This window comes from Ostrea edulis, chromosome 6 (assembly GCF_947568905.1).
Source record: "Ostrea edulis chromosome 6, xbOstEdul1.1, whole genome shotgun sequence".
In the NCBI taxonomy this organism is placed as follows: Eukaryota; Metazoa; Mollusca; class Bivalvia; order Ostreida; family Ostreidae; genus Ostrea; species Ostrea edulis.
In genome coordinates, this window is record NC_079169.1 from 47,077,434 (window position 1) to 47,091,197 (window position 13,764).

General features: G+C 33.1%; 1 protein-coding gene and 1 long non-coding RNA gene across 5 annotated transcripts in view; one reads left to right on the forward strand and one right to left on the reverse strand.

Moving 5' to 3' along the window:
- Positions 1-1,660: 1,660 nt before the first annotated feature.
- The window catches only part of LOC125683559 (harmonin-like), a 26,106-nt gene continuing 14,002 nt past the window's right edge, over positions 1,661-13,764 (forward strand). The window contains exons 1-4 of one of the 4 annotated variants that reach the window (XM_048924838.2): positions 1,661-1,784; positions 10,087-10,151; positions 10,370-10,453; positions 13,725-13,764. The exon at positions 13,725-13,764 is cut by the window's right edge and continues 88 nt beyond it. In XM_048924838.2, coding sequence (XP_048780795.1) covers positions 1,749-1,784; positions 10,087-10,151; positions 10,370-10,453; positions 13,725-13,764 — 225 coding nt within the window. In that variant the 5' untranslated portion in view covers positions 1,661-1,748. Of the gene's footprint in view, positions 1,785-8,894; positions 9,050-10,086; positions 10,152-10,369; positions 10,454-13,724 lie in introns of those variants that run through there. The other 3 variants (XM_056139789.1, XM_048924837.2, XM_048924839.2) reach the window with 3 other exon arrangements.
- Positions 2,411-8,389, reverse strand: LOC130046815 (uncharacterized). Its single transcript, XR_008795824.1, has 2 exons — positions 8,305-8,389; positions 2,411-2,742 (listed from the first exon to the last, which is right to left on the reverse strand). It is a non-coding gene; the product is annotated as an uncharacterized LOC130046815 (long non-coding RNA).

The window sequence follows — 13,764 nt, forward strand, 5'->3', positions numbered from 1 at the left end:
AGAGAGAGAGAGAGAGAGAGAGAGAGAGTTCAATTAACGGCTTGGTTAACAAATAAAGAAGGTAAATTTTAATTATTTACATGTTTCGTGTTTTTAATAGTTTGTGTTATTTTTGTTCATTTATCATTCATGAAATAGATACTGTAACTCGGGCATTTCCATAGAAACGTTCAGGTATTTAAATGTATATTTTCATGATGTACATGAGTAAGTTGTTTTTCTTTTTGGTTTTGAAACAGGAAGGGAGAAAAGAACATGCACGGACCAGACCAGGACTCGAACCCGGGCCCCCTGAATATATAGTCAGGTGCTCTACCAACAGAGCTATTTGGCCATCGGCGATCGAACCCGGCTTACCGCTACATTCCTTCATCCTTAAATGTATTCACACCTTGAAGACATCAACCCAGGATCTTAATCCCCTGACAGGCATTTTCACCTGTCAGTTCCAGGGGCTGGTCTACGACACCAAATGTAACAGGATGGGAGAAAATGCAACGGACCAGACCGGATTCGAACCCGGCCCCCCTGAATTTTTAGTCAGTATGTGTTTTACCAATTGAGCTATCTGGCCACCAGTGATCGAACCCGGCTGGCTGCTACACTCCTCCATCCTTATATTGTCTTCGTCCTCGAAAACGTACGACCCAGGTTTCATTGTCCCAGGCAGGACTTTTACCTGCAAGTCCAGGGATGGTCAACGGCAAAAAATGTAACAGAAAGGGAGAGAATGCAACGAACCAAACCGGAATTCGAACCTGGGCCCCCTTGAACCTCTAGTCAGGTGCTCTACCGAGCTATCTGGCCACCGACGATAGAACCCGGCTGGCCACTCCAGTCTTTATTTCTTTCATATTTCGTGTTGCACTACACTTTCTGCGGCATTGTATCATGCCCAAATGTAACCTACGATATATTATGTTATATTCATATCTAATTCATCTTTTATTTCTTTAATCTAATTAACATGATTACAACAATGCTTGTGGAAAAGCGTACTTGCTAAAATAACTTTATTCGGAGAGGAATTTATTGCTACATGTGTATATTGCGTAATTCAGAATTTACATACACGTATCGTATTATGTTGTAATTTTCTCTATACGATTAAGTACTGAAATGTATTAATACAAACTATTATATATTTGTATGGTTATCCACTATTTGGGGATGTTATATATGTTCGAATGTACTCTATACACAGTATGTATTTCCTGTGTGCCGCGTTCAATGCTGCAAATTAGATTCCTCAGTACAACTGAATATTTCATGCATATACGCAATGTTATCATTTTTTATGAAGTCCTAGTACCACTGGTGGTCATATAAACTAAATGTACACCATATGACAGCTACGTGTGATATATTCTGCGGATATAATTATGCCTTGAACAAAAAGTTTTAGATACAAATGTAGTCCACACTGCGAGGCGATTTTGTGAAATGTATGGATATATTTTCTGAATTTATGTTAATGAAAAACAGTTTGTATATATATATATATATATATAAAGATATATATATAGTATTTTTAAAAAAAAAAAACAATCGGCATACAACCTACAACACCCCCAACCCCCCAAACAAAACAAAACAAAAAAACACGTGATAAATCATCCCAGTTTCTTCAGCTACCTATTCCGGAAATTTCATACGTTTTCGGTTCAAATAATGCATGTGTTGAAAGAGGGCGCTAAACCAAATCCAGTGTTTACATTCCTTTCACTCCATCAGATAAAAAAAAAGTCATGGAAAATAAGGTTGCTAGACGATATGTTACTAAGGTACTATTCTTAATGATATTTTGTCAAATACATTTCTTTTTCTAGGCTGTTTAAGTGACAGAAGCGTAATACAGCGCTAAATAATTAATGAGCGACATTGGGCCTGTCAACTAGCTTTCCAGGGCATGTGTACTATATTGATATGCGTTCATTCTTCTGCATGTTTATGCAATTATGTAAATAAATATAGAAGTAATGGACAGGATTAAACTGGGCGATATATCATCTTTTACAAGTTGCAGACTCTCAAGCCTGTATCTACTGTATACAGCCACGCCATTTTAATACGGGTATCCTCATTAGACACTGTTAGAGAGGCTACATCCACGATATAGGCTACGTGGATGTAGGTTATGTGGATATAGGCTACGTGGATGTAGGTTATGTGGATATAGGCTACATGGATGTAGGTTATGTGGATATAGGCTACGTGGATGTAGGCTATGTCTGTCTACTTCTTAAGAGAATACATACAATAAGGGGTATTCTGAATCAATAGTTACATATTGTAGATCTATGGCTTTCAAAAATCTTTGGTCCTATGAGAACTATTGTCAATCCCGTGTGTAAAAATATTTAGGCTTTATTTAGACCACACGAGGTTTACAGTAATGTATTGATATAAATAAATAAATAATCTTTATTTCAAAAGTTGGACATAACAACGATGAACATTAGCTATATACTTATTTACCAACTTGCAAGGATGTTGGTGCTAGGTCATTTGTGGGAGGAAACCGGAGTACCCGGAGGAAACCCATGTGTCTGAGTGGGCGACCGCCATACCCTCTCACATACAACCACTGTCGATCATTGGGATCACACTCAGGTCACAGCGGTGAGAAGCTAGTGTGTTAACCATTACGCTCCCTGGACACCCAGAACATTTCATGTTGTGAACTTGATGAGGACTATTTTTTGGCTGTTATTTGTCTGCAGACATTACTGCAAATGGTTGCTGGAAAATAACTTAGTTGTTGAGTAACTTATCCATGTCTGTATGTGAGCCTACTCATTATAAAGTCTCATAATAACAGCTTTAAAGCATTTGACTGTTGAACTTTTTATTTATAACACTTTCTGGTAACGAATTCCAGTTTGAATAGTTCTTAGAAAGAATAAATATTTGTAGATGGATGTAATTGCACTATTCTCTTAAGAAAAGTACACAGGCCTAGTCTACATGGAAGCCATGTTGTAAAGATGTCAAGGTTTTATTCTAAGAGGGTTTAGAAGATGTTGCAGACATTTTGTTCTAGTAATTTGCAAAAGACACATGTAAGCAACTTTACAATGGTCTATAATTTGCTGCAATAGATTCATCTTTTTTATATATAAGTGTTGTATTAGCATTCTCTAGTGTAATGGAATTACTTCTGTGTCTAGACTTGGTAACCATTGGAAAATATGACTTAATAATGGTGATAGTATGATTAATGCAGCTGTCGTCAGGTTATTTCACAAAATTTTTGTTGATTCTGAGAAGATAATAAAATATTCATTCTAAGAATACACCATTTCACTTTACATTCACTGAGTTTTTTCTGTTTATTTTCTTTTCAAAGCCATTGCTTGCCATTTGCAACTATGAAGATACGTTTTGTTTTAATTTAGTTAGATCCAGGTATTTTAGTGCCGTCCGTGTGTGAATATTCTCATTCCACAAACTCCCAACCTATCCAGTATCCCCTCGCCTCGTTGAAATTGTTGGAAAATATGTTTTCTATATATTTTTATGCCCCTGAGATCGAAGATCGGGGGGCATATTGTTTTTGCCCTGTCTGTAATTCTGTCATTCTGTCTGAAACTTTAACCTTGCTAATAACAGTAAGTGCTAGAGCTTTGATATTTCACATGAGTATTCCTTGTGACAAGACCTTTCCATGAGTACCAAAAGTTTTGACCCTGTGACTTTGACCTTGGAGTTTGATCTACTTTTTAAAAACTTTAACCTTGCTAATAACTTTTGAACAGTGAGTGCTAGAGCTTTGATATTTGAATTTCACTTGAGTATTCCTTGTGACAAGACCTTTCCGTGGATACCAAAAATGTTGACCTTGTGACATTGACCTTGGAGTTTGACCTACTTTTAAAAATATTGACAATGGTCATAACTTCTAAATGGTAAATATAAGAACTTTCTACTGGTACCAAGATATTTGTCTTTGTGACCTTGGCCATCTTTGGAAATGGCCATTATCAGGGGCATTTGTGTTTCACAAACACATCTTGTTATCTTAAATTTATGACTATTTAAAAATTCTAATAGAACAAAAATAATGCTTACCTATATTATACGATGGTATATTTTATGAGTTTATAGAGTTTGTCCATGTTGGATTATATCCCTTTACCATTGTTCAAATATGGAAATCATTACCAAATATGGAGACAATTCAAGGTCAAGTGATTTTCAACTGTTACGTTTAAATAACTTGTTGGTCAATAATATCTATATTTTACATTCTTTGAAAGTATTTATATTTTTTAAAAATGAGGAAAAATAATAAAATGTCTTTCACTATCGCAGGTTATGCATTTTTTCTTAAATGTTTGTGATCTTCAAAACCCGTTTAACAAATGAAAGAAAGACTTATTTAATTATTGTGTATTTAATTCATGCTTTATCATTAAAAAATCTCGAATTACTTTTCCCAACTTCACTGCTGCTCCAATTGACCAACTTCACTAAACAGTTATTAAAGAATGAAAAGGCTGAGATTTTATTTTATCTTTTCTTCACATGTATGATGGCTAGGACATACATTGATGTTGATGATTGTTATCACTTTCATAGACTAGACCATTCTCAATTTAAAAGTGATGAGTTAAATTACCAAGGGTCGTGGAATTTGACTGTACAAATACTATCTCCTCAAATAACCAGACAGTTGAAAGTGAGCCTTTGCGTTTGAAACTTTAAACCATTAGGGTAATGTTTCAGTAGTATCGTAGTTAAGATATAGTTCTTCGCTCCAAGTTTTCATTCTCATCAATCAACATTACATAGAAAGTAATTGCAACTGGATTGTGATCCCTGTTAGAAAATTCACCTTGGTTTGAACTTTTAAACCCCTGTTCATCATACCTGGACATGTCACTAAACATGATATTGATGATAATGAAAAATTTATAATGTATATATGGTTATTGATTATAATGATCTTTCTTGGTATCGTATATCATTTGTTTATGATTTTCATTGAAATTTTGATGGTAAATCAATGTTTAACATGACAGCATTAGGATACAGTTGCTTGGATGCATCTTATAAAATTTTATTTATGTGTACTAAGGTTATTCAGATGTTTGTCGTCCTAGCGTCACAATAACTTATTATATGTTGCCCCCAAGATTAAAGATCATGTGTCTGTATATATTTGTCTTTCGGCAACTTTAATCTGTATTTTTATAAGCCTGTCGCTGTCTGTCCGTCCATTCGTTCGGGATTTTCTGTTTCTAATTTCATTTCTCTGTCACATATCAAGCTGAAACTTGCTATGTAACTTCTATGTGGATCACTTGAGATCTTGTTGCAATTTTGATCCATTTGACATCTCTTGCAAGAATTTTGCCCCTTTATTTGAAAATTATTGTTATATGGAGGGTATGTAATTTGTCCGGCTAACTCCTCCCACAATTTTCAAGTGAGGACCATCTTGTTTTATGGAGTCTTTGAATGGATATTGAAGATGTGCTTATGGCAAGGATTTTGATTTTCTTCAATTTTGGAGAAAATTACAGGTTGTTGAACTTGGTCCATTTTGATAAAATATTGCAAAGAGAGTACATGATTTGTTCAGTGAACTCCCCTCCCCCAGTTTTCAAGTGAAAACCTTCTTTACAGAGTATTTGTATGGGTATAAAAGATGTCCATGTGGCAAGGATTTTGATTTCTCTCAATTTTTGAGAAAATTACAGTTTGTTGAACTTAGACAATTTTGAGGAAATATTGCATGGAGAGTACATGATTTTTATTTTATTTTTCCTTCTACAGTTTCCAAGTGAGGACCTTCTTATTTTACAGAATATTTGTATGGGTATAACATGGAAGATGTGCATGTGGCAAGGATTTTTATTTTCTTCAATTTACAGGTTGTTGAACTTAATCCTTTTTTAAGGAAATATCCATATTATGCAAAGAAAGTATTCACAAGCTGATGATGGCTGATACTACATGTACCTGAAGTAAAGGTCTACAAATTATAGCTTAAGAAAAACACCCTATGTAAGCATATTTTCACGGGCGTATTGTGTACCGTGTGTGGTATTCTTGTTATCTCTATACAAATGAAAAAATTAGTATCACATAATTTAGTGAGTGAGAAGTGCCACTCACAAAATGAAATTTCTCTCTTTTATTTCTATATTGCTAAAATACATGTAATAACTCTTGATCAACAGACCGCTAATGAATTCATGTCCTCGCGATTTGATGTCTAAGAGTTATTTTGCAATATTAAGTACTCACATAGAATAATAAATCTACAGTATACTAGAAAAACAATTATATTATCAAAGCTCCATGTGGTTTTATTCATATAGTATTCATACATTGACATTTTAGTGTGTTGTGAAACCTATAATTTGTTATCTCTCATAAAATACACCACAGGATTGGTATAATTTTTGCACATTACATACAGGTAATCATTATTGTATCTATTCGTGATTTACATGATTATGGTAGTGTTTGTTGGAGTGTAGAGAAGAAACTTGAAAATTGTAGATACTTTTAGTCGATGCCTTTAAAAAATCTACATGTATGTTTATTGTAGTTCATATGTAACATGTATGTATGTTTATTGTAGTACTTATGTAACATGTATGTATGTTTATTGTAGTACTTATGTAACATGTATGTATGTTTATTGTAGTACTTATGTAACATGTATGTATGTTTATTGTAGTACTTATGTAACATGTATGTATGTTTATTGTAGTACTTATGTAACATGTATGTATGTTTATTGTAGTACTTATGTAATGTGCATGAACTCTAGTGTATCATTAGCTCATCTGATCTGAAAGCTCAAGTGAGCTTTTCTGATCACTTTTTGTCCACTGTCTGTCCATCCGTAAACTTTTCACATTTTCAACGTTTTCTCCAGAGCCGCTGGGCCAATTTTAACCAAACTTGCCGCAAAGAATCCTTGGGTGAAGGGCTTTCAAGTTTGTTCAATTGAAGGGCCAGGCTCTCTTCAAAGGAGAGATAATCATGAAAATGCAAAGATTGAGGGGGGTCATTTAAAAATCTTCTCAATAACCCCTGTGCCAGAAAAGTTGAAATTTACATGAAAGTTTCCCGACACAGTGCAGTTTTAAGTTTGTTAAAGTCATGGCTTCCAGGGGTAGGGTGGGGTCACAGTATGGGATCAAAGTTTTACATATGAATGTATATAGGGAAAATGTTTTAAAATCCTCTTTTCAAGAACCAATGGACCAGAAAAATTTAAATTTATTTGAATGGTTCTTGACAAAGTGCAGATTCAAGTTTGTTAAAATCATGGTTCCTGCAGGTAAAGTGGAGCCACAGTAAGGGATCCAAGTTTTACATGCTGAATATATATAGGGAAAAAATCTTTTAAAAAACAGGGCCAGAAAAGTTGAACTGAAATTTACATGAAAGCTTCCTGATATAGAGTAGATTCAAGCTTTCATATTTTGTATAATACATTCTTTATGGAATGACCTTTCATGTGATCTAATGGTGTGTGATCTTATGACCTTGACCTGGAAAGTTTGACCTACTATTAATATTATAAGAATGTGACCTATTTAATATGTCCTGAACTATTAAAGGTAGATCTTTCATATCTTGCATATAAATTTCTTATGGCAAGACCTCTCATTTCATATGGTGTCCTTTGACCTTGTGACTTTCAACTCAGAGTTTGGCCTTTTCAGAAAACACCTTTTAAGTATATATCCAGAACTATTTTAGGTAGGGATTTCATATTTTGTGTATAAATTCTTTATGGTACGACCCTGTGACACAATTGTGTTTTGATCTTTTAACCTGGGAGTTTTGACCTACTTTAAAAAAAACCCTGACATATTCAATATCTTCTGAACTATTTAAGGTAGGGCTTTCATGTTTTGTATATAGATTCTTTATGGCAAAACCATGTTATACTTTGGTGTTTGACCTTGTGACTTAATTTGAACAATGGCAGGGACAAGATGGCTAAGGTGAGCTTATTGGCCCATGGGGCTCTTGTAAAAGTATACTGATAATAGCATTGAAGTACTTGATACAATATTGTAATGTTTCACTGAATGTAATCCTCTCTAAATATTAACCTGCATGTACAGTGTATGGGAACATATATAGGTTTGAGAACATTTTCTGAGAACAAGTTATACAACCTTGATCATTCCCCGTGACTGCATATTGTATTTCATGATTATTTATATCATATGTACATATCACAAACATAATAGTACATGTACATATGTATGTATATACAATAATCTTGCCATGTTGGGCATGAAAAAGCATAAATTATCAATAAAATACCTTTAGGTATGCTCCATTTTCCTTCAGCTAGCAAACTCATACAAACACTCTCTGGTTTCTAAGACAGAAGATCTAATATAAATAACAAAATAGCACTTCTTCAGATTTATTCAGACAGAACCTGTTTATCTTTCAGTGATTAAATCAATATAAAATCTTTTATCAGTTGGAGGCTCTACTAGGGAGGTTTTAATTGTTGGACACTAATGTGTATACATGTACTCCTCCTTATAGAGGGCATGAGCTGTCTGTAGAAGTGTGGACAGGGGCCCCAGGACTGACACCTTTGGACAGTTGTACCTTTTCATATGTAATTTTAAAAGATGGAAATACCTTTAATTATTATTCTGTGGCAAATTGAGAATACAAAAAGAAGGTGGAATATGTGTGGAGTTGTCCCTATAAGATTTAAGATAAAATTTTAAAATGTAAAAAGGGATCAGGGGTCCTTTACACTCATTGTGTATTGTGTCACTACTTAAAAGTCTATACTAAGTAACTTCCATCTGAATAGTCCCAAAGGGATACACATATTGTAATGTTATGTAAATATATAACCCTTCATTTAGCCCCATCCCTGTAACACTTCCTTTTGATAGGAGAAGGAAAATTAAAGGTTGATCTTCATATCAATGTGTTTACAAGGTGTATTTAGGTGCACGGTGATTCTGTGTATGTAGTTGTAATATCTTATATAACAATGGCTTCCAGTAGACTTACCATTGCCAATGATCTTGTTGAAAAGGTTAGAATTCTACATTAATTCATATTTTTAATATTTTATATCTTTCTGGTCCCAAATTTTTAAAATTACTGACTACTATTTTTATGAATTGATAATCTAATAAGTTATCAACATTTTCATGTTACTTTTTAACTAGGTCAAGCAAGCTATATGTCCATTTTTAGAAAACTTTTGTAGTTGTTATGAATAGATAGGTCCGTATTTTGTACATATAAGTACTAGGTCGAGGGTATAGGTGTTCATTTTTATGCCCCCCGAGATCGAAGATTGGGGGGCATATTGTTTTTGTCCTGTCTGTCATTCTGTAATTCTGTCTGAAACTTTAACCTTGCTAATAACTTTTGAACAGTAATTGATAGAGCTTTGATATTTCACATGAGTATTCCTTGTGACAAGACCTTTCCGTGGGTACCAACATGTTTGACCCAGTGACATTGACCTTGGAGTATGACCTACATTTTGAAAACTTTAACCTTGCTAATAATTTTTGAACAGTAAGTGATAGAGCTTTGATATTTCACATGAGTATTCCTTGTGACAAGACCTTTCCATTGGTACTAAACCTTTTGACCTTGACATTTGAACTAATTTTTAAAAAAAATTGACATTGGTCATAACTTCTAAATATTAGAGCTTTCATATTGTACATGCATGAGTATTTCTTGTGACAAGATCTTTCTTATCGGGGGCATTTGTGTTTCACAAACACAACTTGTTTGATCGATGTACTGTGCATATATTTTCAGGTACAGCTGAATCATGAATGTAATGTATGCATGTACAAGCTGTATAAAGCAATCTCAGACTAATTGAAATTAGATTCTATGATCCGCTCATCTATCCTATGATTGGCTCATTTACTAATTAAAATTAGATTCTATGATCCGCTCATCTATAGGATCTAATTTTAATTAGATTGTGTATAAAGTGTCATATGCATGTATTAACATTTATCATCTAACCGAAAAATGGACGTTGTGTTGAAACATACATTATATTTTTTTTGGTCACATACATGTATTCTTTGTTTATTTTAGGTCAATGAACTTCTACCTGAAGATGAAAGACCCTTGATATTTGAAACATTAAAAAGATACCAGTCGTATGAACTTTATTTGATTTAATCCTTATCATTTCAACTAAGTGAGAAAAATGTCAATGTTATAATTACAATGATAAAAAAATTCTTTGAAAGAAAAACACTGTTCAGAATTAAATGTTAGCAGATCAACTTTATTACTTATGTAATTAATAGCTTAAGATATAGAACACGACATACATGCTAACGAAATTGACATTGATAGTATTTCATGTTTTTAGGTCTATGGATTTGAAACGGCTGATAGAAGATATGAAGATTGTACTTAATGAGCCAACAAAGCTGGAGATCTATGAATATATGAGGTAAATACATAGTATTACATTGTAGATACATTTTTAAAAGAAATCAACCCAAAGATTTTAATTACAGACCCTAAGATTTTAATTACAGATAAGAAATCTATGTTCAGTCTGTGAACCTCAACAAACATTTGGCTGCAATAATGTAGCCCGCCCCATTTCTAACGTGACTATACCTGGGAGAGCCACATTATCGCTGCTAACTCTTTTCTGGGTTTGGCATGCACTCAAGGACAAAGTAAAGAATCTCACTAGTTTTAGATATCTATTGTTAATAGAATTGTCCACACAGTACCAATGTAATTACTTCATTGTAAATATTCAATTCACTTTTCTAGAAATTTAATGATTAATAAATTTCATATTGTGCATATTGTCTCTGACAATGTTTGGAATTTTTGCAAGGGTGATGTTGTTCGTTTGTCTGGGTGTATGTTATGAATTATGTATGTTTATCATGGTGGGGAAATAGGATGAGCCCATTGTCTGAAATGAGGAAACTTATTTTGGAAAAATGTCAAATTGAATTTTAATTTTCAACATCTTTAGAAATTATGCATTTGATTTTTGTAAATGCATGCCTTTTTCCAATGGTGTTCTGGTTTTTTTTAATGAAACAAAGAGACAGTATGCTTAATGATTTATAAACTTTGTTTGTAAATGATTGAGAGAAAATATTTGATTAAAAATGCAGTAGAATTTGGCAACAATTGCGGATTGCATTATCTCACACGGAAATGAACAGGGATCAGCTCAATGTATTTTCATTTATTATTTAGATTCAGGGAAAGAAATAAAGAAAAAAATTGTATTGTATAGCTTGTGTATTGGTCTCTGAATACAAAGTTTTATTTCTACCCACAAAGTATTTTGAATGCATATCCATCCATATTGTAACAACCAGCTTTCATTTATTTGATAATGAAACAACTGACTATATTTCCCATAATGGTAGTGAATACTACAACGCAACAATGCATTTGTTAGTCATTGGGTATATGATTTATTTATCAAATTCTGAGCTTGTAAATTTTTATTTATCTATTGAAAGAATCTGGATACTGTTTAATGATGATAGCTACATGATACATGTATCTGCAGGTGCTTGTCAGTACATGTAATGAATTCATGCTCCACTAATGAAAATGATGCTCTAAATTAAGGATGCCCTTGATTTGTCTACATCAACCGCAAAGTGTACACCTCTCCGTTATCAAATGCAAGGTGTACTCTTTTTGGTGTACACTTTCTCTACCGTGTACAGGGCATGTGTTGGTAAATGCACCAAAAAATTCAATATGGCTGAAAAATGGCGAGACGGACAGATTTTTTCTCTCCGTATTTTGTTAGCTGTAAAGTATATAAGAGAATAATTCCAGTGTACTGTGTGTAGTCATTTACAAGAGACTAAAATGTATTTTAAAAAATGAATGAAAACTATTGATATATCATACAATCATCAAAAAACAAGGTCGGTGCCAAAAAATTAACAAATATTTTGAAGTATGACCTGGTATTTTTCAGATGTATGTAGGTATTAATAAATGCACATTAGAATACGTTTCTGTAAAAGAAATTCCTGTCAAAATTCTAGTAATTGTTGATTGTGTACTTTGCATTAAAATTGTTTATTTTCCATCACGATCTCCTCAGCTACTGAACATCCATATTTAGAATACATGTGTACCACACTACACCAAACTGCACGTGATTATACAGTGTAAACTGACTACACCGGGTATATAACGGTGAAGAAAAATCAAGCCCCAAGTCAGCCATATCAATTGAATATGCATAGTGTCCTACCAGATTTGATTAATAGCAAAATTAATCTTGACTAGGTTAAAAGTATCATTTCATAAAGTCTTTTGCAATATTGATTTTTGGCTAGAATTAATTCAAGAACTGTAGAGAATAAAACCTTTACAAATTTTATTATGGAAGACTTACAAATGTACTAAACCAAAGACCTTCTTCATTATATGACAAAACAAATTTTATTGTTTCTTCTAAATAAAGTTGTACAGGTTTATGACTGAGGAGTGATTCATATCTCTAGCCTCTCCCATCAACCAGATACTACCATGTTTAATTGATTAAGATTTTTCTTTGATGTAAAGGTATGTTTTTAAATATAAGGTTGTTTACCTAAAAGATTTATAACTGAAAATATAAAAGAGTTTAACATCATTACATGTATTTGATATGCAACAATAAAAAATATATTTCTATACACAAAATCGCTATGCTAACTGGCAACGAAGAAAAAAGCAGTTTGTGCTACTTATAAATTTTTTCATGAAGATTCCATGGCACTGATTAATGTCTAACTGATATTTTAATAATTCATTGAATATCTTAACACATTTATGATGGCAACATGTAAAAGGAAATCTGAAAATTTAAAAACTTGGTTCACTTATGGTCTAATTTGGCTCTAATTTCTTATTCTATACTTATATATAATTAACATACATTGTAAGTGTTTGTGTTGTTAAGTAGATGGGATGTACATTAAAAACAACTATATGTATTCATATATATCCCACAATTTTCTAAGGTCAGGTGGAATGATCAATCGTTTCACACTCGTCATTTTCCGTTACCAGAAAAAAAGACTTGGGATGTGGATCGGTGCAAAGATCACATCAGATAAATGCATATCTTCTCTGGAAGCACACCTGTGGATGATGTTAAAAGGCTACAACAGAATCCCTGTATAATGTGTTATTTAGATTTTCACCACAGATTCAGTTTTGGAATCGTTAACATCTTATTTACTCTAACACATAAACATATTAGTAGAAATTGATAGTGGTAGAATACCTTAGATATGTATGATATTGTAGATGCATTTGAAAGCTCACGTTTCATATTGTAACATACAACTGTGATGTCATAATTACATTTGTGTACACTTAGCAATCTCAGTCATACATATGTACATGGTATAAGGTTCGCTGATGACTAAATGGTGTGTTCTTAGACCAGCAGCCCAGGACCATTTGTCTAAAACAAGGTCAGTTGGAGTCTTAGTCTGGATTGTAAGTACAAGTATATAGTGCAGGTGATGTAGAAGCTTGTGTGAATGTAGTATTCAAATATGCTGTATTTGAGTATGCCTCATTCTGGGTGAGTCATTTGAGCATGGTAAAAGGTATTGGGATAGGTCTAGTTCATGTATGCTGCACTTGATATTATTATTACATCATATGATCAACATTTGATGATACAAAATCCAAATTAGTTTTAGAATTCTCTAATATAATTACAGGCCACTGATACCACCTAAGCATCAATCAGATTATGATAAA